Source organism: Vitis vinifera, chromosome 12, assembly GCF_030704535.1.
Source record: "Vitis vinifera cultivar Pinot Noir 40024 chromosome 12, ASM3070453v1".
NCBI classification, from domain to species: Eukaryota; Viridiplantae; Streptophyta; class Magnoliopsida; order Vitales; family Vitaceae; genus Vitis; species Vitis vinifera.
Genome location: NC_081816.1, coordinates 6,192,490 through 6,217,082, shown reverse-complemented (window position 1 = coordinate 6,217,082; position 24,593 = coordinate 6,192,490). Strand labels below are relative to the sequence as shown.

The following is a 24,593-nucleotide window of genomic DNA, read 5'->3' as shown; positions in this document are numbered from 1 at the left end:
TATATATCTCACCCTTGAATATAACACTTTATCTCTCAAACTTATTAAAAAATTAATAAATAATGTGATAAGTGAAGAAATAAAGTTAAAATGAAAAAGAAAAATATTTTTTTATGCGAATTTAAAGTTGTCACTCTTTGCAATTACATACGAAAATCACAAATAGCAATGTCAATGTTTTTATAAAATAAAAAATTCAAATTCAAATATGATTGAGAAATTTCATTTTAAAGTTGTCAATTCAAAGTTCATTTCACCTCAATTCGAATCAAAATGTAAAAACAAACAATTATTTTTACAATTTATAAAATATTACTCTTTAATAAGTTTGAGGAGTAAAATAAAGTGTCGGGTTTTAAATACGAGGAGGCAAAGTATATAAAAGAGGTAAAAGATTGAATGCATAAAGTGTACTTTTCCCATGGTATAATTTGAGTTTCACATTTTAATCATGTCGGTGCTATAATAACATATTATTTTTTTTTTCATATACTTTTAATTTGCGGATTACATTCTCACTTTACACCCATGGAGATGAAATTTTAATAATTAGAGAACATGATGATGAGGAGCAATTGATATTGGACTGATTGATGTACTCAATAATAGCAATAATCTTTCCATGTTGTTTGCTCTTTCCATGATTTGTTCAATTATTATGGACTGCTAATTAATTAATTAATTAATTAATTACTCATACATTGATTTCAATGTTTGTACAAAATTTATGAGTGCCCTAATCTAACATTTAAAGCCTATACCACAAAAATATATTTTATATATGTAAGTGATCATAGTAATAATAGCATCATTTTGGACAAAAAAAATGGAAATTACAATAATTAATGAGATATGTATTTTAGATATGTAAATGGAACAATTTTAATGACCATTAGTAGTCATTTTCTTCCTCGAACTTGATATTCACTATTTAGGAAAATAGTGAAGTGTGAAATAGAAATTTAAGGGTTGTTCGACCATCCCCTTTTTTGTTTTCTATAACAAAAAATAAGAAAAAGTCGTTTCACAATAAAAAAACTATTTGTCATTTTTTATTACCGAAAACATGTGTTTTGCATTTTTTAGTTGTTTTAATTTGTTTTGTAAAAGCTGTTTTTAAAAAATAATTATAAAAAACATATAGAATGATTAAAAATAAAATATTATATATAAAATTTATGTATAAAATATATTTAAAAATATTAAAAGCCTATTAAAAATATTTAAGGTTTTTAAACAAATTTTTGTTTTACAAAATATTATAAAACAAATTTTAAAAATTGTTTTAAAAATTGGTTTTTAAAAATAATTATTATACAGACTCTTAATTTTGGTTTCGTTTATGAATGTATTTAAAATTGTTTTCCAAATAAGAATGAAAAAAAAAATTTATTAACATGAAAATCAAACCTCGTTATTATTATAATTTTGTTTCCTTCTTCTTATATTAAATCAGGATTTATGTCCATTTTTATTTTTATTTCTAGTATTAAATTGAGTTGAAAAAATCATTTAATGTAATTACAATTTAACCATAAAGAAAATACAAGTCTACGACATCATTAAAATGGGGTAACTTGTCTTTTCCTATCATGAAGAGTTCCAAAAAAAACCGTATGATGTGGCCTTGGCTGCTTGGCATCATGCCTATAAATTTCTAACCATCCAATTAAATGACACTTTTTTTTTGTCCAAAATCAAATGTGCATTTAATCGGGTCCAAATCCTCGTTGATTTCGATTGTTTTCTTTGCATCAACAATTAATAAAAGGTGATTAACATAAACCCCATTAGTTAATTTCAATAAATAGTATGATAATCCCATTTTCCATATTTAGAAATTCCAAATATTAATAAATATTTCCATAAATTCCGGTTGTCATGTGAGGGGCACGTGACGAAGACGAGAGGGAGAGTTATAAACACCTGATTCCCTCTTCAAAAAGAAAAGTTTGAAGGGGAAAATGGAGAAGAAGAGGAAGCAGCACCAGAGCTTCAGATTTGCTCAACAATGGCGTCTTCTCGTTCTCATTCTCTCCCTCATCTCCGCCTCTCAAGCCCACAACTACACCGACGCTCTCTCCAAGAGCCTCCTCTACTTCGAGGCGCAGCGGTCGGGGCGGCTGCCGCATAATCAGCGCGTGGTTTGGCGTGATCATTCGGGGCTAACCGATGGGTTGGAGCAAGGAGTGAGTGGAAACAAGAACACCCAGTTGTGGAAAGAAATGGCATTTCAATTTTTAGTGATAATTGAGGTTGTTTTTATGGTGTTATGATTAATGTAGGTGGACTTGGTCGGAGGGTACTATGATGCCGGCGATCACGTCAAGTTCGGGCTGCCAATGGCCTTCACTGTGACAATGCTGTCATGGGGTGTGATTGAATACCGGAACGAGATCGGCAGCGCCGGAGAATTGGAGCATGCACTCGAGGCGATCAAGTGGGGCACTGACTACTTCATCAAGGCACACACCAGCCCAAATGTGTTATGGGCAGAGGTAATGATACTACCAGATAATTCGCTCAAGAAGAGTTCGAATATTTTCTGGTTCTGTAGCTTATAATGTTGGAGGTTATAGGTGGGGGACGGTGACACTGATCACTACTGCTGGCAAAGGCCGGAGGACATGACGACGTCGAGGCAAGCCTACAAGGTGGACGAGAGCAACCCAGGGTCGGATCTGGCCGGAGAGACGGCGGCGGCCATGGCAGCAGCATCGATTGTGTTCAGGAAAACAAACCCACATTACTCTCACCTGCTACTGCACCATGCCCAACAGGTGATTATCAATATTTTTATTTTTGTGGATTTGGTTAATTAGGGGCGTAGTTGCTGTCTTGCTGATATGTATTTTTATATATATATATATATATATATATATATATATAGAGAGAGAGAGAGAGAGAGAGAGAGAGAGAGAGAGAGAAAGAGAGGGATTATAAGAAAGAATGGATGAATGAATATTTTTTTGGTGGGCATGCAGTTGTTTGAGTTTGGGGACAAGTACAGAGGAAAGTATGATGAGGAAGAAGGGAGTGTGGGAGTGGTGAAGAAGTACTATGCGTCGGTGAGTGGGTACATGGATGAGTTGTTGTGGGCAGCTTTGTGGCTTTACAAGGCCACCGACAGAGAGGAGTATTTGAAGTATGTTATCACCAAAGCTCATTGTTTTGGTGGCATTGGCTGGGCCATTTCCGAATTCAGCTGGGATGTAAAGTACGCTGGTCTTCAAATCATCGCTTCTCAGGTAGTCTAATCTTCTCTTTACTTTCTCTTTCAGCTCTAGGCTCTAGGCTCTAGGTGAAAGTCGTTTCCTTTTACTTTGTGTTTGCCTTTCTAAAATTTATTTTGACACAAATTAGAACTTAAAAGAAAGAATTTTTTTTCCTATGTTTTGTGCAAAGGGTAGTTGTGAAAGAGTGTGTTTGAAAAAGAGGTTGTTCAAATAGTTGAGCGTTATTATTATTATTATTATTGCTGTTGTTGTTGTTGATGTTTTGGTATAGTGTCTCTTCTTTTCTCTATTAGATCTCTTATGATTTGGTGCTTTTTGTTTGATTCAAAGATGAGCCAATATGCTTTAAATCAAACTTTTCCCTTTATACTAGAGTGACCATCAATTAAGGTATCATATGAGGGTGGGTTCAAATAAATTAAAATAAAAAAAAAAACAAAAAAGAAAGAAAGAGAGATCAAGAGCACAAAACCATGTGGGTGTTGGCCAGCTCTTTAATGGATGATGAACCCAAAAAAGACAGCCACCATTTGTCACAAATTTAGTGGTCAGAGCTCCCATCTCTCTCAGACCCTGCCCCCCAAAAAAATTTCCTTACAAATTTTCCCATTTAAAGGGGCCATAAAAAAAAAAGGGTCCCAAGACCATGTGTGCTGCAGTCATTGTAAGCTATAATCTTTGCTCATATAATTGGGTTCCTCCATCTTTCAAGACGGGGGGCCTCTATGGGCCACTTGAAAAAGGCAAAGTTTATGGTTACAATTTCATCATTTATTAGGGTTGGAGGAGGCACGACCTTGTTTACTAGGGCAGACCCACTGTTCTGGATCTTCTTTTGCAGTAGATCTCTTCCTTTTTGGTGGCTTGGGTGTTTGAAATTTTGAGAGCAAATTCAAAATTGGGGTCTATTGATTTTAGATTTACTGTCAGAGCAGTAGAGAACAGTACACTAGGGACACATGCCGGGGTCCAAAGCTACCATTCAAAAGGGCTAACATGGGTGCAACTGTCCATTTTTGGCCCTTTCTTTCCCCTTTTCATGGACGAGTTTTTCCATGGATTTTCAATTTTTAGGTTCTCATCATGTCACATTTGACTATATGCATGTCTAACTTTCATGGGTTTTACTAGGGTCTGTTCGGTGTCACAAAATTTAGAGGAAAAAAAGTAGAGAAATTATCCTAATGGTTTTAATGTTCCTCTTATTTGCAGTTGCTTATGGAAGAGAAACACAAACACAAGAAGTATAGTCACATACTTGAAAAATACAGATCAAAAGCAGAGTTCTATCTTTGTTCATGCCTGAGAAAAAACAACGGCAGCGACGTCGATCACACCCCCGGCGGCCTCATATACATCCGGCAATGGAACAACATGCAGTACGTCTCAACGGCGGCGTTTCTCCTGACCGTCTACTCCGATTTCCTCCGGAACTCCAACCAAAACCTCAGCTGCCATGGAGGGTCAGTTGGCCATGAAGAGCTGCTCAGGTTTGCCAAATCTCAGGTTGATTATATATTGGGCTCAAACCCAATGAACATGAGCTACCTAGTGGGCTTTGGGCCCAAGTACCCCACAAGGGTCCACCACAGGGGAGCCTCAATTGTCTCATATAGAGAGAACAAGGGGTTCATAGGTTGCACCCAAGGGTATGATAATTGGTATGGGCGACCCGAGCCTAACCCGAACATTATCATCGGAGCGTTGGTGGGAGGACCCGATTGCCAGGACAATTTCATGGACGAGAGGGGAAATTACGTGCAGACCGAGGCCTGCACATATAATACGGCGCCGCTGATCGGAGTTTTTGGGAAATTGTTACAGTTAGAGGAGAATGAGGATGGCCAAACCCAGAATTTGGTGGCCTCTTACTAATGGAATACAGAGTGTTTTGAGTTCTATAATGGGCTTTTTGGTTTTGTTGTCTTGGTGGGCTTCTTACATTTTTATCAGAGTGCTTCTTTGATGGCTGAGTCAAAGCCCATCTGGCCCATCAAGCCCGATTTGTATCTTCAATTTTTTAATGTTTATAATACTAAATATAAAGGTAAAAATTGTTGGTAAACTATGTTATATGGCTTTTACATATGTTGAAGGAAGGAGGGTGGTAAGAAAAAAAGTTCAAGACTATTTTCAATTGAGTCATTTGTAACTAGAAAAGTTGTGAGGAAAGCTATAGAACAAGAAAATTGAAGGAAATGGCCACCATTTGTTTTTTGGTCTACACTAGGTTTTTATTTTTATTTTTATTTAAAAAAAATCATGTTTGTATAGTGATTTTTTATTTTTTGGAAATTCAACTATGAAAACACAAGTTTGATATTTTTAAGAAAAATAAAATATGTTTTTTTATTTATAAAAAATAAAAAACAAAAGATAATAGAATCACATAAAAGAACTTGTAAGACTCAAGTGGTAACTATTATGAGTAGGCAAAACATTTTAATTTTTAAGTTTTAGTCATAACTATGTTGAATTGTGTCTGTCAACTATATCGCGTTGTGTCGGCCAAACATGCCATATTGGTTCATCAATTATATCACGTTTGTCATGTCCATCAATTATGTCTGATGCATGTATCAATGACGTCTCATCGAGCCAACAACATTTGTTAACATCGAGACATTAAAAGCCTTGATGTTTCATTTGAATTTCTTAGTAAGTAAACAATGCGCATTACAAGTAAATTAGGTTTATAGTCGAAAATTATATATCATGAGATGCCCCATCTTCTTCAAAAAAACTAAAAGGAAAAGTCGCTCACTTTCTATAATGGCCTCTACTTAAAACCTGTATAAAGGAGAACAACAAGGATTCATGTTGTATCTACCATGTCATGTGCCAATTACGTTGGCAATGCTAAGAGCTAAAATGTTAGTAAAAGATAATATCTTTAATTAAAATATTAATATGTATATTTAAGTTAAAATAGGAGATAGTCTTGTGTTTGAATTAGAATAGAATATAGAGTTTGAATTAAAATAGAAGATTGACATCTACTCCAATTAGAATAAAAGATCGTCTGAATTGGAATAAAAATTGTATTTATACCATATTTAAATATTCATCAATCATTTATAAGAAAATCACTAAAAAGACTATGTCGTATTTTCTCCATCTCCTTTTTTCTCTATATAAAAAATATATTTTATCTAAATTTAATGGTCATTTTAACTCCTACAACCCATAATATAAAAATAAATAAAAATATTATAAATATAAAAAATAATTATAAATAAAATATTATTTCATATATATATATATTTAAACTTAAATATTATCTTATATAAATATTTTATTCATTTGTTATATTATGAGTTATTATACATTTTTTATATTAAAACTAATTTATTTTACTGGATTCAATATAAGCATATTAAAACATTTTTTAAATAAGAAATATGGCAAATAAAATAAAAAATAGAAAAATAGAAATTAATTTTGAAAAAATAAACTAAAATCCTTTTTCAAACCAAGCCCTACCTAACTTTTTACATTTTTTTCAAGCAAAATACAATAACAAAATTTAAAAATTTGTAATTTGATTAAAAAATATGTGGGATGTGAGAACAAAGAAAGGGGTTTGGACTGAAACATCCATTGTAGGTAGGGCCTATCTCTAAAACCTTGCCATTTCTAAGGAAAAAGAAGAAATAAATGAAAGGGAAAACCATTTTGGATGCAAATTCCCCTTAAATGAAAATGAAATTGGAAAATTGACTTTTGGGTGGTTTAAAAGCAAGATAGCATACTATGTGAGAGATTCATTATATACCAATGTTTTTTTTTCTATGTAGCTGAGAATTGGTATAATGAAGGGTTAATTTGGTAGTAGTTTTTAAGAATAGTTTTTCTGTTACCTAAAATAAAAAAGGAAAATATGTTTGATAACTATAAAACTATTTTATGTTTTTAAAAAATATTTTGAAATTATTTTCACTTATTTTCTAAAAACCATTTTAAAAATAATTATATAAATATATAAAATGATTATAAATAAAATACTAGAAATAAAAATAATTTTTAAAAATAAATTAAAAATATTTTAGATTTACAAAATAATTTTTAACAATTATTTTTGAAAATAATTACCAAACCAGTCGAAGAATCCCGACAAAAGAATGTGGTTGTAATTAATGCATGAAAATGAAATATAACTTTTTGACACTACAGTTTTGGTTGGGGCCTGGAAAGTGGGTTTGGTTATGTGGTCAAGAAGACAAATTGGCGGTTCAAAAGACTAATCATAAAGGAGGGGAGTATCAATAGATTCATGATATGACTCTATCAAAATTATTGGGTCAGATGGGTGGTTCAAAAGAAGAACAAAAAGGGGAAGAAAGCTTTATCCATTGATTTAATTTAATTTTTTATTATAATGTAATCACATCATTTGTATCCTAATCAAATTTACCCCATTTTTATTTTACACGTGTCAAAATAAAATTAGGTGACAACTTTTGATATGATAAAAAACCCAAAAGAGAAGAAGATATTATTCCAAGATCAAAGGCCAACCCCAACCCCAGTATTTATTAAAAAAAATATTAAACACTAATTTTTAATGTGGATGAGAAAAGCAAGATAAGAGGATGAGATAGATGAGGATTTCAAATGGAGGAGTACCGGTGGCTAGTTTACCGACCTAGTTCAGGATGCCAGACGAATAAAATTAAGAATATTTATATATTGTATAATTTCATTAAATTATTGTTTTCTCTTCTCTACCTGGTTTTGGATTGTTTGGATTTTTTTGGGGTTTCAGCCAAAAAACAAAACAAATTAGGTCTATATTTTTTTGGGGGGCATTTTCAGCCTCATTTTTCAAAATTCTGAACCTAGACACAAAATTACCAAAAATTGACTACAGCAAGTCTCCAATTTGCCTACCTTGAACAGCAGTCTGTGAATGGAATATGATGAGGAATCTTTCAATAGCTAAACTACAGTTTTTCTGGTGGAATGGACACCTAAGGGCTAAGGTGTTCTAGAACAAGATAAAATCTTTGACCTCTCTTTGAAAAAATGATCACGAATTCTAACCTCCTGACTCATGTTTGGCACGAGTTGAGGGCAAGGGAAGAATGATTGTAAAAGGTCTGGGGCTTAGAATATCTTGAATGGCATCTCACTGAAATTGACCTATGATTGATGGGTTGGTCCACCAGAGACCATGTCATTGAAGAAGTGGGGATCATCACCACCCATATGAAGAAGATATGCTTCAAAATGTTTGAGTTTTTCTTGTCTTATTGAGGACTACTACACACCACGCAGTTACTTACAACTCTAAAACTTCGAAACGAGTGTTGAGTTGGCCATTCTTCCAAATGGGTTCTAATCATCCTTTTGAACTTGAACCCAGAGAGCACACCATTTGTTTTCTGCAGGAAGAAGATTTTGAAAATGGTGGGGCTACCACAATGTATCAAGAAACGACACCATAAAATTCCCTTTAGATTGAACACTTGGCGAACGGCCAAGGAGCCCTAAATGAGAGGACAAGAGCTTTCTAGTCTACCCTCATATTTGTCATGTTTATCATGATAAGAGGCATCTTTTGCAATGAAGAAGTGTCACTTTCCAAAGTCCAGAACAGGGCTGCAGGCACCATGGCCACAGGATGATTAGTCCAAAATGCATGACATGGTACAAACTTTATAATCATTCAAACCCTAACTTTTGTGCCACAACAAGATGTGGACGCCATGAGATGCCTACTAATATCAGACTCTTATCATACTTTCTACCCCAATCATTCACTTCAGTCTATATCAACTACAATCCCTCCCTTGTGAACTCCACAACGAACCATCCAATTTCAGCACTGCTCTCTCTCTCTCTCTCTCTCTCTCTCTCTCCCTCTCCCTCTGCGAAAATGGTAACAACTTTCTCAAACGACATTACAGGTTGTGCTAAATTTTTAGTGTATATTGTTAATGAGTTCTTTATCCCATTTCTCTTAACTTGGACAGGTTCTAGTTGATGCCCATGCTGGCAAAGACGGTACAGATGATGGAGCTCTGGATTTTAGGGGAAACCCTGTGGACAAGACACGAACCGGGGGATGGCTTGGTGCAGGGCTCATTCTAGGTTTTCCTTTACTACCATGGCTTCAAAAAGTATTCTAATGTTGATTTTGTGTCTCTATGCTGATGTGAAGCATAATTTTGTTGTAGGAACTGAATTTGCAGAGAGGGTATGTGTGATGGGGATATCAATGAATTTAGTGACATATTTAGTCCAAAATCTGCATATTTCAGCAGCAAAATCAGCAACAATCGTGACTAATTTCATGGGCACTCTTAATCTTTGTGGCCTCCTAGCCGGTTTCTTAGCAGATGCCAAACTTGGCCGTTACTTGACAGTTGCAATCTTTGGATCCATAACTGCCTTGGTAAGGTTTGAACTAACAATATGAAAATTAAACTCATTAGCAATCTAGGCCTTGGCATTTCTGTAGATCCTTAACCAAAACTAATAGATCAAATGGAAGACTTTGAAACTTCTGGAAATATGCTGTCATGATACTATGATGTGGTGGCTTATCCCTTCAGTTAACTGAATTTGGACTGTCATTGATTTGGCCAAATCTTGGGAAAGAAACATCCTAAATCCTGATCCTGATCTTGATCCTTCATCTTTTCATAGACACCATACCTTAGATCCACAGATTAAAGACCAAGATAAACTTTTTCTGAGTCTATTCCATAGAAACACCCAGTATGATGTCAATGGAAGGCATTTTACTACCACAGGATTTCAACTATTTGGGCTGATGTTTTTCTATCTTGCAGGGGGTGATTTTGTTGACGGTAGCCACAACCATTCCTAGCATGAGACCCCCTCCATGCAGTGACTACATGAGGCAGCACCACCAGTGCATAGAGGCCAACGGCAGTCAACTAGCCATGCTCTATGCTGCTCTCTATACTATAGCCCTAGGTGGTGGAGGAATAAAGTCCAATGTTTCTGGTTTTGGTTCTGATCAATTTGATAACTCTGATCCCAAAGAGGAGAAGGCCATGATTTTCTTCTTCAATAGGTTCTATTTCTGTGTTAGCATAGGCTCCTTGTTTGCAGTAACAGTGCTGGTGTATATACAAGACAATGTGGGAAGAGGGTGGGGTTATGGAATATCAGCAGTGACAATGGTGATAGCAGTCACAATCTTGCTCGGTGGGACACCATTTTACCGATTCAAGATGCCTCGAGGTAGCCCTTTAACTGTCATATGGAGAGTCATATTCTTGGCTTGGAGGAAGAGGAACCTCCCTTATCCTTCTCATCCCAGTTTGTTGAACGAGTACCACAATGCCAAGGTCTCTCACACTCAAAGATTCAGGTAACCATGACTTCTTACAGTTCTGTATGAATATCCCAAGTTCATAAACCCATTTCATATTGTCTAACATAGTGAGAAAGAGTAACATGGATTTAAACAACTCTTTGGTGAGAAATTAGCTTCAATCGGGGACTTCACATAAACCTGAGTCTTCTTTTACTCTATTTCTCCAAATTCAAATTTTGTCCTGTGAAATTGCAATTACAAAACTATAAAAAGCAAGAACTTCCATGTTTCTGTCAAGAAAGGAATAAAAATTCCATTGATTCTCATTCTTTCCGAAGTCACACAATTCAGACAGTGTGTCACCCAATTTGGCCAATTATGACCCTTTTCACCACCATAATATGCCCAGCCACTTGAATCCGTACTATAGAACATCATCCATACTCTCTCGAACCATGCATTCATAATGTCCCGGAGAACCCAATTCATATAAAATAATGTCCTTGTCAAGTGGCTAAAATTTAATACATATCAACTTCTCATTGATTTGTTTAATTGAATTAAGATCTCAATTTCATTGTGCATGTGATTGATTAGGTGTCTCGACAAGGCTGCAATCCTAGAAGACTATTATTCTGCCAGTGGAAACAAGGACAACCCTTGGATAGTTTCTACAGTGAACCAAGTTGAAGAGGTGAAGATGGTAATAAAGCTCCTTCCCATCTGGTCCACATGTATCCTCTTTTGGACAGTCTACTCTCAAATGACAACTTTCACGATTGAGCAAGCCACCTTCATGAACCGAAAACTTGGCTCCTTTGTTGTTCCTTCAGGTTCTTTCTCTGTCTTCCTCTTCATCTCCATTCTTCTCTTCACTTCCCTAAATGAAAGGATCTTTGTCCCATGTGCTCGGAAACTCACCCACAATGTCCAAGGAGTTACAAGCCTTCAGAGGGTTGGAATTGGGCTCATTTTCTCGATGGTGGCTATGGTAACTGCTGCTATTGTTGAAAAGCAAAGGAGGGAAGCTGCTGTTCAACACAAGACTAATATCAGTGCATTCTGGCTAGTACCTCAGTTCTTCCTAGTGGGTGCTGGGGAAGCCTTTGCTTATGTAGGACAACTAGAGTTCTTCATCAGAGAGGCACCAGATAGGATGAAATCAATGAGCACAGGACTCTTTTTAAGCACCCTTGCAATGGGGTTCTTTGTTAGTAGTTTGCTAGTGTCTCTGGTAGACAAAGTGACCAACATGAGATGGCTTAGGAGCAATTTGAATAGGGGGAAATTGGACAACTTTTATTGGATGCTTGCAGTCCTAGGAGTATTGAATTTCTTGGCTTTTCTTGTCTTTGCAATGAGACACCAGTACAAGACACTACAGTACAAAAGCCCTGATGTTTATGGGGAGAATGAGCTAAAGAAGGGATGGAATGAAGGTATCACCAGCGAAATGGAGAAGAAAGAGAGAGTTGAAGGAAAGGAGGAGCCTTAGATCATACACTTTCAACTGTTTGTTTATGTTATTTTTAGCCCTATTTTCTATTCGCATACTATATTTTAATCATGTACTATCTTGGAAGAAAGAAATATAACATTTTTAGTTATATTCACATGCAGATCAAAAGGTATAAGCATTCCTACCTTTAATACATTAAGAAGTAATGTTCTTGTCCGACAATACTGTTGTTTTGTAAATCTCAATTTTCTAATAGCACAAAACTGAGAAAATATTTCATGACTGCAAAGTCCTGTACATGTCAAATAATGAATCAGAATGCTCTTGCTATCTAAGCCTCTGAAATTAGACTGATTTTCCTAAAGAACTCTTCTAAAAACCTTCGGATCCCAAAACCAACCCTAACATAGAAGTTAGACACAAAAATTGAGCAGAACTTTGTTTGAAGGACAGAAACCATGCCAAGAACAATATGCATCAATGATTCTACTACACACAGATGCACAAATCAGGCGACTGAATTGCTCTTATTCAAGCAAACTTACTTATGGAGTTCAAATGCCAGGTAGGCCAGTACATGATCAAGTCTTACAGATGAAGGATGAATACAAATTTCAAAATCAGCAGAATGCCTGAAACATATCCATTTCCTAAAGCCATCTTTTCTTTGTTCATTTACATCTCTATTTTCACAGTAGACAGAGTCAAAATGAACCCCAAGTCACCAGCTTACAGACAGCATGAACAATGGCCACAGCAATTGCCTCCTTTTTAGGTCATGTGCTTTCCTATGCTTGTTCACTCAAAGACCAAATATCTCAGATCCTGGAAGGAGGAAAGAAATAAAATTTAACGACACCTCATTTAATGGCAACACTATTTACCTATAAAAAAAAAAAAATTGATGGCAACACTATTGAAAAAAAAAAAAAGAAGAAAAAAAAAAATAAGGTCAAGTATGTAAAAGAACATCTTTTTTTTTTTTGGTCTCATGTTGTTTCCTTTCTTTCCTCTAAAATCATACCAATGGAATAAAGTTCAAGAAATATTTCATCTGCAGCAAAACATTGCGGCTACATATTCATTGGTACCACACGAGTTTTTTAAAGAGAATTTAACAACAAAGTCCAAAAATTAACCATTGTTGTATTTCATGCTGAAATGCTAACTAATCTCGAATGGGCATCAGAATTAGGGAGAAGAATGCTCAAATATGACAATGGACATAAAACAACCTGGTTAGGCTATTGACCCACAATTGATGGCTAGACCAATTGGACATGTTTCAGATGTCAACTCCTAAGGGTATGACTGAATTGCGATGATATGAAACGAGAAAAAATCTCAATCATAAAAGCATATAAATTGATGTAGAGTGGATTGGTGAGAGGACCCATAGAATATATTGACAACACCTAATTCCTTTCCAGACTTTAAAATGTGTGAAGCACCGATGTGAGACGTGAGATGATATTGGTATGGGTATGACATTTGTGTGCAACATGCTGAATGCAATACCCTCTAGAAGTCCAGTTGAAGGAAGAAGGAAAGACGGCCCTAGTTCATTAGAACTTGCCCGGTACACTTTGTTTCATTTTCCTTTTGGCATACCAATACATCAAATTGAGTGGGATACCCATGTTGTACATGCGAAACCATTATGTAAAGTTAGTTGCTATGTTACACTTCATTCAAACCTAGTATACATTAGAGGAGATTTTGGACATTTCAATCTTCAACATCTAAGGCTTGTCATATGTCACAAGGTTAAGAGATCAAACAAATCTAACCCCTAGAAAAGTACCCACAACAATCTCCAAGCATCATGCTATGATTCTCCATTGCCATTTAAAAAAGAAAAAAGAATTAAACTAAAATTTTTTTAACAGTTCATTACCTTGTCTTCTAATTACACAAAATCTTTTCCAATTTCAGAGATGTCTCAGGGAAAGACATGTTTAATCACATTTCAGAAACCCACATAAAAACAGGCTATTTACATCAAAGATGACTGGCTAATCCAGCTTCATTTGACTGGTCAAGAAAGCATGATTAACAAGCAAGCAAACCAATAGACACATTATATGAGCTACTCAAAGCTGCATCGCACACATATATTATGTGTGTGCCTATGTTGCTGCCTTGCCATACTTTTAGTAAACCAACTTTTGCCAAAACAATTTCATTAAAGAAGACCCCCTTTCAAAAAGCAGGAAAGCTAACCTCTGAGAGTAACATAGGATTCTAAGAAGAATCATTTGCTGGTGGGGGAAGGACATGGTTTATGACCAAAGGTGGGCGTAGAGCTCGATGGTTGGTCTCCTTCAGTTTGCGAGCCTTATGCATCTCTTCTGTCTCAATAACAACTAATCTTTTTACCTAAAACAATCAAATTTGGCAACCAAAATCAATTAAAAAGCATATATAATGGATGATGCATTCATCAGTCATCACAAGCTCATTTTAGCACCTGTTGAAGCATTCCCCTGACAGTAGGAGTGTTCCATCTCATGACAGTTCGGTTGCACTTTCGGAGGCGCAGTGCCTCTAATGTACGCCTGTGGAGTCTCCTAGTTCCTGGAATGCCCCTCACCAAGGTTATATAAAGATTAGGGCTCCATGCAACCGGAACACATGCTTTAAAAGCCTTGAATGCATTCATATTTTATCTCTTGCCCCTATGTCAGCCAATGAAATACCAAATAAATAATTTTTCCCAAATTAAACAATAAAATGATAGCACCTAACAGAGATTGAAACAGTGGGAAGAAGTGGGAGTGCCAAAACAGGAAATGGTAGACAATTTTTTTCTTTTCTTGCAATTTGCATACACTAATCGATGTTAAGCATGCTTATGCACTCCAGTTTATTAGAAATAATATTGTCAAAAAACAATGAACTTTCATATGTCATTTTATTAATCATACAAAACCTGTAACATCATAAATCACCAATCACTCTGAAAATTCAGATATTTGAGGGCAAATCAGGTTCTGAGCATATTAATAACCACAGTAAGTGCTGAAAATAAAAATATCTAAGAAGAATAATTAGTATCTAGATAAATTGGTTGCAGTCCAAAATTGAAGGTAATTAGTTAACTTTATTATTCACGGATGGATATTCCTCGTGTAGGCACAAAATACATCCATCTATTAATCACTCATATGAGTGAATCTTCACCTTAATGAGTTAGGAGATACTTCTTCTACTCTCTATTCAATATGATCTCCCAAAAGATGATACCAAGTCTTCTTTCCAAATTTAGGCAGTCAGAAATGGGGATTACAAAAATAACATATATTTTGGCTTTTTTTTTATAGGTAGGGAGAGAATATTATAAAAGGAAATGTGAATTGGTAACTTTTCTGATTCAAACACCGGTCCGGTTCTGAAAACATTGGTTTTTATCATCCCATTCCCGTCCGAACGTGAGGAAATTGGGTTAGGGTTAGGGTTATAAAAATAACATATGTTTTGGCTTTTTTTTTTTGACAGGTAGGGAGAGGATATTATAAAAGGAAACGCCAAGAGAGCGCCCCGAAATACACAAGAAGTACATAACGGACGCCTAAAGGCACCACCACAAGAATAGAGGGGCAACAAAAAACAACACCCCCCTCAATGAATATCTCAAAAAATTTAAGAGCAAGATTACCAAGAGTAGTCTTCTTATATAATTTATTGTAACAAATCTTATAAAACACTGGACTCTATGCAAAAATATGCAGATTGTCATAAGCCACAGTAACATTGAATAACCCAGTTCCTAACACACCAACAGATTGCAAAACAATTCAACACGACAAAGCTTCATATCTCAATAACTCCTTGTAGGTTATACAAGTCCCTTTTTTCAGTGTTTAAATCCATCTAAGCCTTTAGTCTCAATAAATTAACAAATAGGATAAGCCTTATCTGCCTCTTTAACAAAACAACCAACCCAATAAAAAAATCAAACAAAGCACCCAAAATCGGATCAGCAAATAAACGTCATTTCAAAGTTGCAAACGGTCCTCTCACATAAGGCAGAGCTACATTCAGGACACACCATAATCATAGAATTGAAAATTGAACGTTTTCCCCATTTCCATACTAGCTAATTCAATCAACAAACTCAACAGAAAACACGTCAAATGCTATGGGATCAAAAAACAAACACCATTTCAAGATTAAGCAAAGGTTCTACTCAGAGAAGGATATGCTAACAACTAGAGTAAAATTGAAAATATTTCTTCATTTTCATACCAACCCAAATCAGTTCAATCGACAAGCCAAACAAAAAACACTTCAACCACTGCAAGAATCAGTTTCAGCTCAACCTAGAATATGTACAAAACCCTAGTTCAGCGACAAGATCTTCTCTTCCTTTTTTTTTTACTACATTGTATATACTGGCTGGTCAGGTTTTTATCATCCCATTCCCGTCCGAACACGAAGAAATTGGATTAAGGTTAGGGTTAGAATTACCTGGCGGCCGTGTGAGACAAAGTACTCTCCTCTTCTTTTTCTCTCTTACCGGTCCTATTTAGGGGTCCGTCTGAATCAGGGTAACTATTGCAGATTAATAAGGCTATGTTTGGTTGCACTTTTTTTCTTTTTTCTTTTTTTATAATTAAAAATTTGAGAATAATTTTAAAAATTATGTTTGGCAACCATTTTTACTTTTTATTTTTAAAATTCAATAGTAAAAAATTATATTAAAAAATAAGGGTATAATTTTTTTTATTTCTAAAATAATTAAAATTCATTTTAAAGTATAACACTCAAGGCCCAAATATTTTTTTATTTTTATTTTTTACCAAATTAATACTCAAAGGCTTAGTCGTCTCACCTCTAAAGATTGGAAAATCATTGAAATTCATTAAGGGGGTGTTTGGTACGTTCGAATAGGGAATGAAAATGAATATTTTGTTTTCATTCCTATTTATTAGTGGATAGAAGTGAATTTGATGATTCTATTTCTAGCATTTGGATGAACTTAGGAATGCAAGATTGGAATGATTATTTGTTTTCATTCTAATGTTTGATAATAATAGGAATGAAAATGAAAAAGAAATAAATTTACAATAATATCCTTCCATATAATTTAAAATAATTTTTTTATTTAAAAAAAAATAAAATTTGAGAGTTTTTTTTGTTATTAAATAATAAGACTAAAAAAATGTATATACCCAATAAATAAAAAATTAACCATAAAAAATCATATAACCCTAATGTACAAATATTCAATTATCATTTTTATTAAAAATTTGAATAATTTGTCATGCTTAAGTAGTTATAAAATTATATTTTACCAAAATAAAAATAAAAAAAAATATTTAAATTCTCAAAGCTAGCAAATGTTTTTCCTATTTCCAAAAGAGGAAATAAAAGAATTCAAAATTCATTCAAAATCCTAGAAATTAGAAATTGAATTTTTTTTTTTCTAAATGTCGTGGAAGATTTGATTGATTCAGTTTGGGAGAATCACTTGTTGCATAGAAGTAGATGATGAATGGGTCTCTAGCTTTACAAAGAAGATAAGTATCGAGCTTGAAGAATGAGATAAGAGGGTAAAATAGTAAATTTAAGTTATTTTAAATTATCAAATGAGTTTAATGAATCAAAATACCACATACTTTTGATGAATTCAAATTCGACTTATAAGTTGGATTTAATTTCTCCCTGAATAATTTTTTATTCCATTTCTGTCTTCTTAACATTTATCCAAATATAGGAATAAAGGAAAAAATGAATAAGATGTCTATTCTCACTCCCTATTCCCACCCCCTAAATGTTTACTGAATTTTTAATTAGGCAATCTGAGTGTTAGGTGTAAGGATTAAAATATCGGTAAATACGGATATATCGGAAAAATTGGAGAAATATCGATGGATATTGGAGAAATATCGATGAGGCGAAAATTATTTAAAATTCACAAGAATATTTGAAAAAATTAAAAAAAAAATGATAAAATAAGTAAATATTTTATCATCCCTATTTTTTTTACTACATTATATTTACTAGCTGGTCAGGTTTTTATCATCCCATTCTCGTCCGAACATGTGAGAAAAAGTACTCACCTCTCCTTTTTCTCTGTCATCAGTCCTATTTAGGGGTTCGTTTGAATCAGAGGAACTCTTAGAGACTAATAAGGTCATGTTTAGTTGCATTTTTTTTTTATAATTAAAAATTTGAGAATAACTTTAAAAATTATGTTTGGCAGCCATTTTTACTTTTTATTTTTAAAATTCAATAGTAAAAAATTATATTAAAAAAGAATGGTATATTTTTATTTCTAAAATAATTAAAATTCATTTTAAAATACAAATTAACACTCGAGACCCAAATATATATATATATATATATAGATATATATATATATTAATACTCAAAGGCTTACCCGCCTCACCTCTAAAGATTGGAAAATCATTAAATGTTTAATGAATTTTTAATTAGGCAATGTGACCGTTGGGTGCAAGGATTAAAATATCAATAAATAAGGATATATTGGAGAAATATCTGTGAATATTTTAACAAAAATATCGATGAGGTCAAAATTATTTAAAATTCACAAGAATATTTTAAAAAAACTAAAAAAAATGATAAAATAAGTATTTTATCATTTTTTTTCCTTTTTTTTTTTTTTTACTACATTGTATATAATAGTTGGTCGGGTTTTTATCATCTCATTCCTGTCCGAACACACGAAGAAATTGAATTAGAGTTACGGTTAGAAATACCTGGTGGCTGTGAGAAAAAGTACTATCCTCTCCCTTTTCTCTGTTACCAAGCTTATTTAGAGGTCCGTTTGAATTAGTAGAACTCTTGGAGACTAATAAGGCCATGTTTGGTTGCGCTTTTTTTTTTTATATATATATAATTAAAAATTTGAGAATAATTTTAAAAATTATGTTTGGCAACCATTTTTACTTTTTATTTTTAAAATTCAATAGTAAAAAATTATATTAAAAAATAATGGTATAATTTTTTTTATTTCTAAAATAATTAAAATTCATTTTAAAATACCAATTAACTCTCAAGGCCCAAATATATTTTATTTTTTATTTTTTTTTACCAAATTAATACTCAAGGTTTAGCCGTCTCACCTCTAAAGATTGGAAAATCATTGAAATTCATTAAATATTTAATGCACATTTTTAATTAGGCAGTTTGAGTGTTGGGTGCAATGATTAAAATATCAGTAAATACGGATATATAAAAAATATTGAAAAAATATCGGTGGATATTTTAACAAAAGTATCGATGGGGCGAAAATTATTCAAAACTCACAAAAATGCTAGAAAAAAATGATAAAATAAGTAAGTATTTTATCATCCCATTTTTTTTTCCTTTTTTTTACTATATTGTATATACTGGCTGGTCAGGTTTTTATCATCCTATTCCTGTCTGAAAATTGGATTAGGGTTAAGGTTAGAATTACCTGGCTGTCGTGTCAAACAAAGTACTCTCCTCTCATTTTTCTCTGTTACTGGTCCTATTTAGGGGTCCATTTGAATCAGTGGAACTCTTGGAGACTAATAAGGCCATGTTTGGTTGCACTTTTTTCTTTAATAATTAAAAATTTGAGAATAATTTTTAAACTTATGTTTGGCAACCATTTTTACTTTTTATTTTTAAAATTCAATAGTAAAAAATTATATTAAAAAATAATGGTATAATTTTTTTTTAATTTCTAACATAATTAAAATTCATTTTAAAATACAAATTAACACTCGGGGCCCAAATATTTTTTTCTTTTTCTTTTTTACCAAATTAATACTCAAAGCCTAGCCACCTCACCTCTAAAGATTGGAAATTATTGAAATTCATTAAATGTTTAATGAATTTTTAATTAGGCAATCTGAGTGTTGGGTGCAAGGATTAAAATATTGGTAAATACGGATATATCGAAAATATTGGAGAAATATCGGTGGATATTTTTTTTAAAATATCGATGAGGTGAAAATTATTCAAAATTCACAAGAATGCTTGAAAAAACTAAAAAAAAAAAAATGATAAAATAAGTAAGTATTTTATAATCCCTCTTTTTTGTTTTCCCTTTTTTTTACTACATTGTATATACTGGTCAGGTTTTTATCATCCCATTCCCGTTCGAACATGAAGAAATTGGATTAGGGTTAGAGTTAGAATTACCTGGCGGTTGTGTGAGACAAAATACTCTTCTCTCATTTTTCTATGTTACTTGTCCTATTTAGAGGTCTGTTTGAATCAGTGGAACTCTTGGAGACTAATAAGGCCATGTTTGGTTGCATTTTTTTTTTCTTTTTTTCTTTTTTATAATTAAAAATTTGAGAATAATTTTTAAAATTATGTTTGGCAGCCATTTTTACTTTTATTTTTAAAATTCAATAGTAAAAAATTATATTAAAAATAATGGTATAATTTTTTTTTCTAAAATAATTAAAAGTCATTTTAATATACAAATTAACACTCAAGGCCCAAATATTTTTTTATTTTTATTTTTTATCAAATTAATACTCAAAGCTTAGTTGTCTCACCTCTAAAGATTAGAAAATAATTGACATTCATTATTTAATGAATTTTTAATTAGGCAATCTGAGTGTTGGGTGCAAGGATTAAAATATCAGTAAATACAGATATATCGAAAATATTGGACAAATATCGGTGGATATTTTAACAAAAATATCTATGAGACGAAAATTATTCAAAATTCACAAGAATGCTTGAAGAAACAAAAAAAAATGATCAAATAAGCAAGTATTTTATCATTTTCCCCCCATTTTTTTACTACATTTTATATACTGGCTAATTAGGTTTTTATCATCCCATTCTCGTCCAAACACAAAGAAATTGGATTAGGGTTAGGGTTAGAATTACCTGACGGTCGTGTGAGACAAAGTACTCTTATCTCATTTTTCTCTGTTGTTAGTCTTATTTAGGGGTCCGTTAGAATAAGTGGAACTCTTGGATACTAGTAAGGTCATGTTTGGTTGCACTTTTTTTTAATAATTAAAAATTTGAGAATAATTTTTAAACTTATGTTTGGCAGCCATTTTTACTTTTTATTTTTAAAATTCAATAGTAAAAAATTATATTAAAAAATAATGGTATAATTTTTTTTATTTTTAAAATAATTAAAATTCATTTTAAAATACCAATTAATTCTCTAGGCCCAAATATTGTTTTATTTTTATTTTTTTTACCAAATTAATACTCAAAGCTTAGCTATCTCACCTCTAAAGATTGGAAAATCATTGAAATTCATTAAATATTTAATGAATTTTTAATTAGGCAATCTGAGTGTTGGGTGCAAGGATTAAAATATCGTTAAATACGAATTTATCGAAAATATTGGAGAAATATCGGAGGATATGTTAAAAAAAATATCGATTCAAAATTCACAAGAATATTTGAAAAAACAAAAAAAAAAATGATAAAATAAGTAAGTATTTTATCATCCCATTTTTTTTTCCTTTTTTTTACTACGTTGTATATACTGTCTGGTCAGGTTTTTATCATCTCATTCCCATCTGAACACGAAAAAATTGGATTAGGGTTAAGATTAGAATTACCTAGTAGTCGTGTAAGACAAAGTACTCTTCTCTCATTTTTCTCTATTATCGGTCCTCTTTTGGGGTCCATTTGAATTAATGGAACACTTAAAGACTAATAAGGTCATGTTTGGTTGCATTTTTATTTTTTATTTTTTTTATAATTAAAAGTTTGAGAATAATTTTAAAAATTATGTTTGGCAGCCAATTTTACTTTTTATTTTTAAAATTCAATATAAAAAAATTATATTAAAAAATAATGGTATAATTTTTTTTTTCTAAAATAGTTAAAATCTATTTTAAAATACAAATTAAGACTCGATGCCCAAATATTTTTTTTTAATTTTTTTACCAAATAATACTCAAGGCTTAGTCGTCTCACCTCTAAATATTAGAAAATCATTGAAATTCATTAAATATTTAATGAATTTTTAATTAGGCAATTTGAGTGTTGGGTGCAAGGATTAAAATATCGGTAAATACGGATATATCGAAAATATTGGAAAAATATCGGTGGATATTTTAATAAAAACATTGATGAGGCAAAAATTATTCAAAATTCACAAGAATGATTGAAAAAACTAAAAAAAAAAATGATAAAGTAAGTATTTTGTCATCCCTCATTTTTCCCCCCATTTTTTTTACTACATTGTATATATTAGCTAGTCAAGTTTTTATCATCCTATTCCCGTCTGAACTCGAAGAAATTGGATTAGGGTTAGGGTAAGAATTACTTGCCAGCCGTGTGAGACAAAGTACTCTCCTCTCCTTTTTATCGGTCCTATTTAAGGGTCCGTTTGAATCAATGGAACTCTTGGAGACTAATAAGGCCATGTTTGGTTGCACTTTTTTTTTCTTTTTTTTTTATAATTAAAATTTTGAGAATAATTTTGAAAATTATGTTTGGTAGCTATTTTTACTTTTTATTTTTAAATTTCAATAGTAAAAAATTATATTAAAAAATAATGGTATAACTTTTTTATTTCTAAAATAATTAAAATTTATTTTAAAATACAAATTAACACTCAATGCCCAAATATATATATATTTTTTATTTTTTACCAAATTAATACTCAAGGCTTAGCCGCCTCACCTCTAAAGATTGGAAAATCATTGAAATTCATTAAATATTTAATGAATTTTTAATAAGGCAATCTGAGTGTTAGGTGCAAGGATTAAAATATAAAATATCGATAAATACGGATATATCGGAAATATTAGAGAAATATTGGTGGATATTTTAACAAAAGTATCATGAGGCGAAAATTATTCAAAATTCACAAGAGTGCTTGAAAAAAACTAAAAAAAATGATAAAATAAGTATCATTAATGAGATAAATATAAAAAGTAGTTAAAAATAAAATGATAATATAGATTTAAAATAAAAAATAAATTAAAATGAATAATTAAAAAAAGATATTTAAAAAAAAAAAGCTTTCAAAAAAATCTCCTATATATTTGATATATTTGCCAATATATCTGATATATTTGCCAATATATCTGATATATTTATCGATATATCTCCGATATTTTGATAGGTTTCCTCCACTTCTCTACGCATCGCTTCACGCTCGATTTTTTTGTCGATTTATTGATTCCAAACCGATATATAGCCAATATTTCGGTGATTTTCCTGATATTTTTTCAATATTCCACCTGTTCAATAATTGGTGTTCAATATCCTTTCGGGACCGTCTGATATCCGATATATTGTCAAAATATTGCTGATTAAAATCGATTTTTCAATCCATAGTTGGGTGCTTGGATATTTAGTTTGAGCTCTTTGCTATGGTGTTCTACAATGATGCCTAGTTATCTAAGGGCGTTGTTATTTGTAGAAACATATATAGGTGTGAATCTATAGGTTGATTAGCCCGATCTATTTGTATATATAGATAAATAGGTGAATGCATGATCCGACATGCCTATTTGTGAAGTACAAAAAAATTCCTCATGATCTCATGTCCAAATAAAACGAAAGGATATGTAAAATGGTTATACCCTATGTTCCATGTAATGTAATTGTATGGTTGGCTATAAAATGAATAATGAGAGAAATTTTTTATTTATAGTTGTTACACATTAATGTTATGTGTGGTAAAAACACACAAATCTATTAGAGAATGAAGTTATGGTTGAAAAGACATCGATGCGCCAATTCCAAATATGGCTAGAGTAGGAGCAGATGCAATTTGAATAGAGGATATGTAGCCTTTCTTGCAATGACATTAGGCTTTGGCTAAAGATAATAAGCAATTGAGGATGTTGCTATACTATTTAGTTGGAGTCTAATTTAGGTCAAGCGGTATAAACCATTTAGTTTTTTGAAGGAGTTTTGGTTTGTATTCATATGGGAGGTAGGTGACGTGATAGGAATAGATTGAGAAGTGATTGTGCATAGGACAAATGTGGATCCATAGGTAACTCTAGACAAACAAAAAATAATATACTCTAGACAAGTGATAGATTGCTAAGTAAGAATAGTAGAGACTTTTGAAAACCAAATTTATTAAGAAAGTTCAATACCTTGCTCTTAGCTAGCAAACATTGTTGTTGTCCCTAAAAAGAAGGATGGTAAATGGAGAGTATGAATAGAGTAATTGGATTTAAATAAAGCTTGTTCAAAGGATTGTTTCTAAATTCCCTAGATAGACTAGCTAGTGGATGTAATAATTGGCTATCAAAAATTATCTTTCATAGATACGTATTTAGATCACAAAAAATAAAAATCTCGAGGTGTTGATTGTCTCGCACCAATTAGTATTAGGTAAATTTAGGATATCATTAATGATAGGATTCGAACCAAGACCATATGTCACTTACTAGACCATATTTCCCATTATTCAACAGATGAGTGAGTTATAGATGTTTAAAGTTCGTTTGACAACTATTTTCAAGAACAATTTTTTATTTTCTAGAAAACAAATTAAAAAACACGACAATCAAAAAACTATTTTTTGTTTTTTATTCTCAAAGAACAAAATATATAATATTTTTTTAGTTGTTTAAAGTTGTTTTTTGAAAACTATTTAAAAATAATCATTATACAAATATGCATAATGATTAAAAATAAAGTTCTAAATATGAAA

General features: G+C 32.2%; 2 protein-coding genes and 1 non-coding gene across 3 annotated transcripts; 2 read left to right on the top strand and 1 right to left on the bottom strand.

Moving 5' to 3' along the window:
- The first annotated feature begins 1,934 nt into the window (after positions 1-1,934).
- LOC100267124 (endoglucanase 11) lies at positions 1,935-5,304 on the top strand. The gene is made up of 5 exons (XM_002271058.5): positions 1,935-2,189; positions 2,286-2,498; positions 2,580-2,780; positions 2,985-3,248; positions 4,449-5,304. Exons 1-5 carry the CDS (start codon positions 1,965-1,967, stop codon positions 5,109-5,111), a joined length of 1,566 nt encoding a protein of 521 aa, XP_002271094.2. The 5' UTR covers positions 1,935-1,964; the 3' UTR covers positions 5,112-5,304.
- A 3,001-nt stretch (positions 5,305-8,305) lies between these two features.
- LOC100255020 (protein NRT1/ PTR FAMILY 6.4) lies at positions 8,306-12,140 on the top strand. Its single transcript, XM_002274191.5, has 5 exons — positions 8,306-9,117; positions 9,212-9,329; positions 9,416-9,633; positions 10,034-10,581; positions 11,125-12,140. Exons 1-5 carry the CDS (start codon positions 8,860-8,862, stop codon positions 12,020-12,022), a joined length of 2,040 nt encoding a protein of 679 aa, XP_002274227.3. The 5' UTR covers positions 8,306-8,859; the 3' UTR covers positions 12,023-12,140.
- Positions 12,141-14,454: 2,314 nt separating this feature from the next.
- Positions 14,455-16,543, bottom strand: LOC100260125 (50S ribosomal protein L30-like). Its single transcript, XR_009467086.1, has 2 exons — positions 16,457-16,543; positions 14,455-14,563 (listed from the first exon to the last, which is right to left on the bottom strand). It is a non-coding gene; the product is annotated as a 50S ribosomal protein L30-like (transcript).
- Between the last annotated feature and the right edge of the window lie 8,050 nt (positions 16,544-24,593).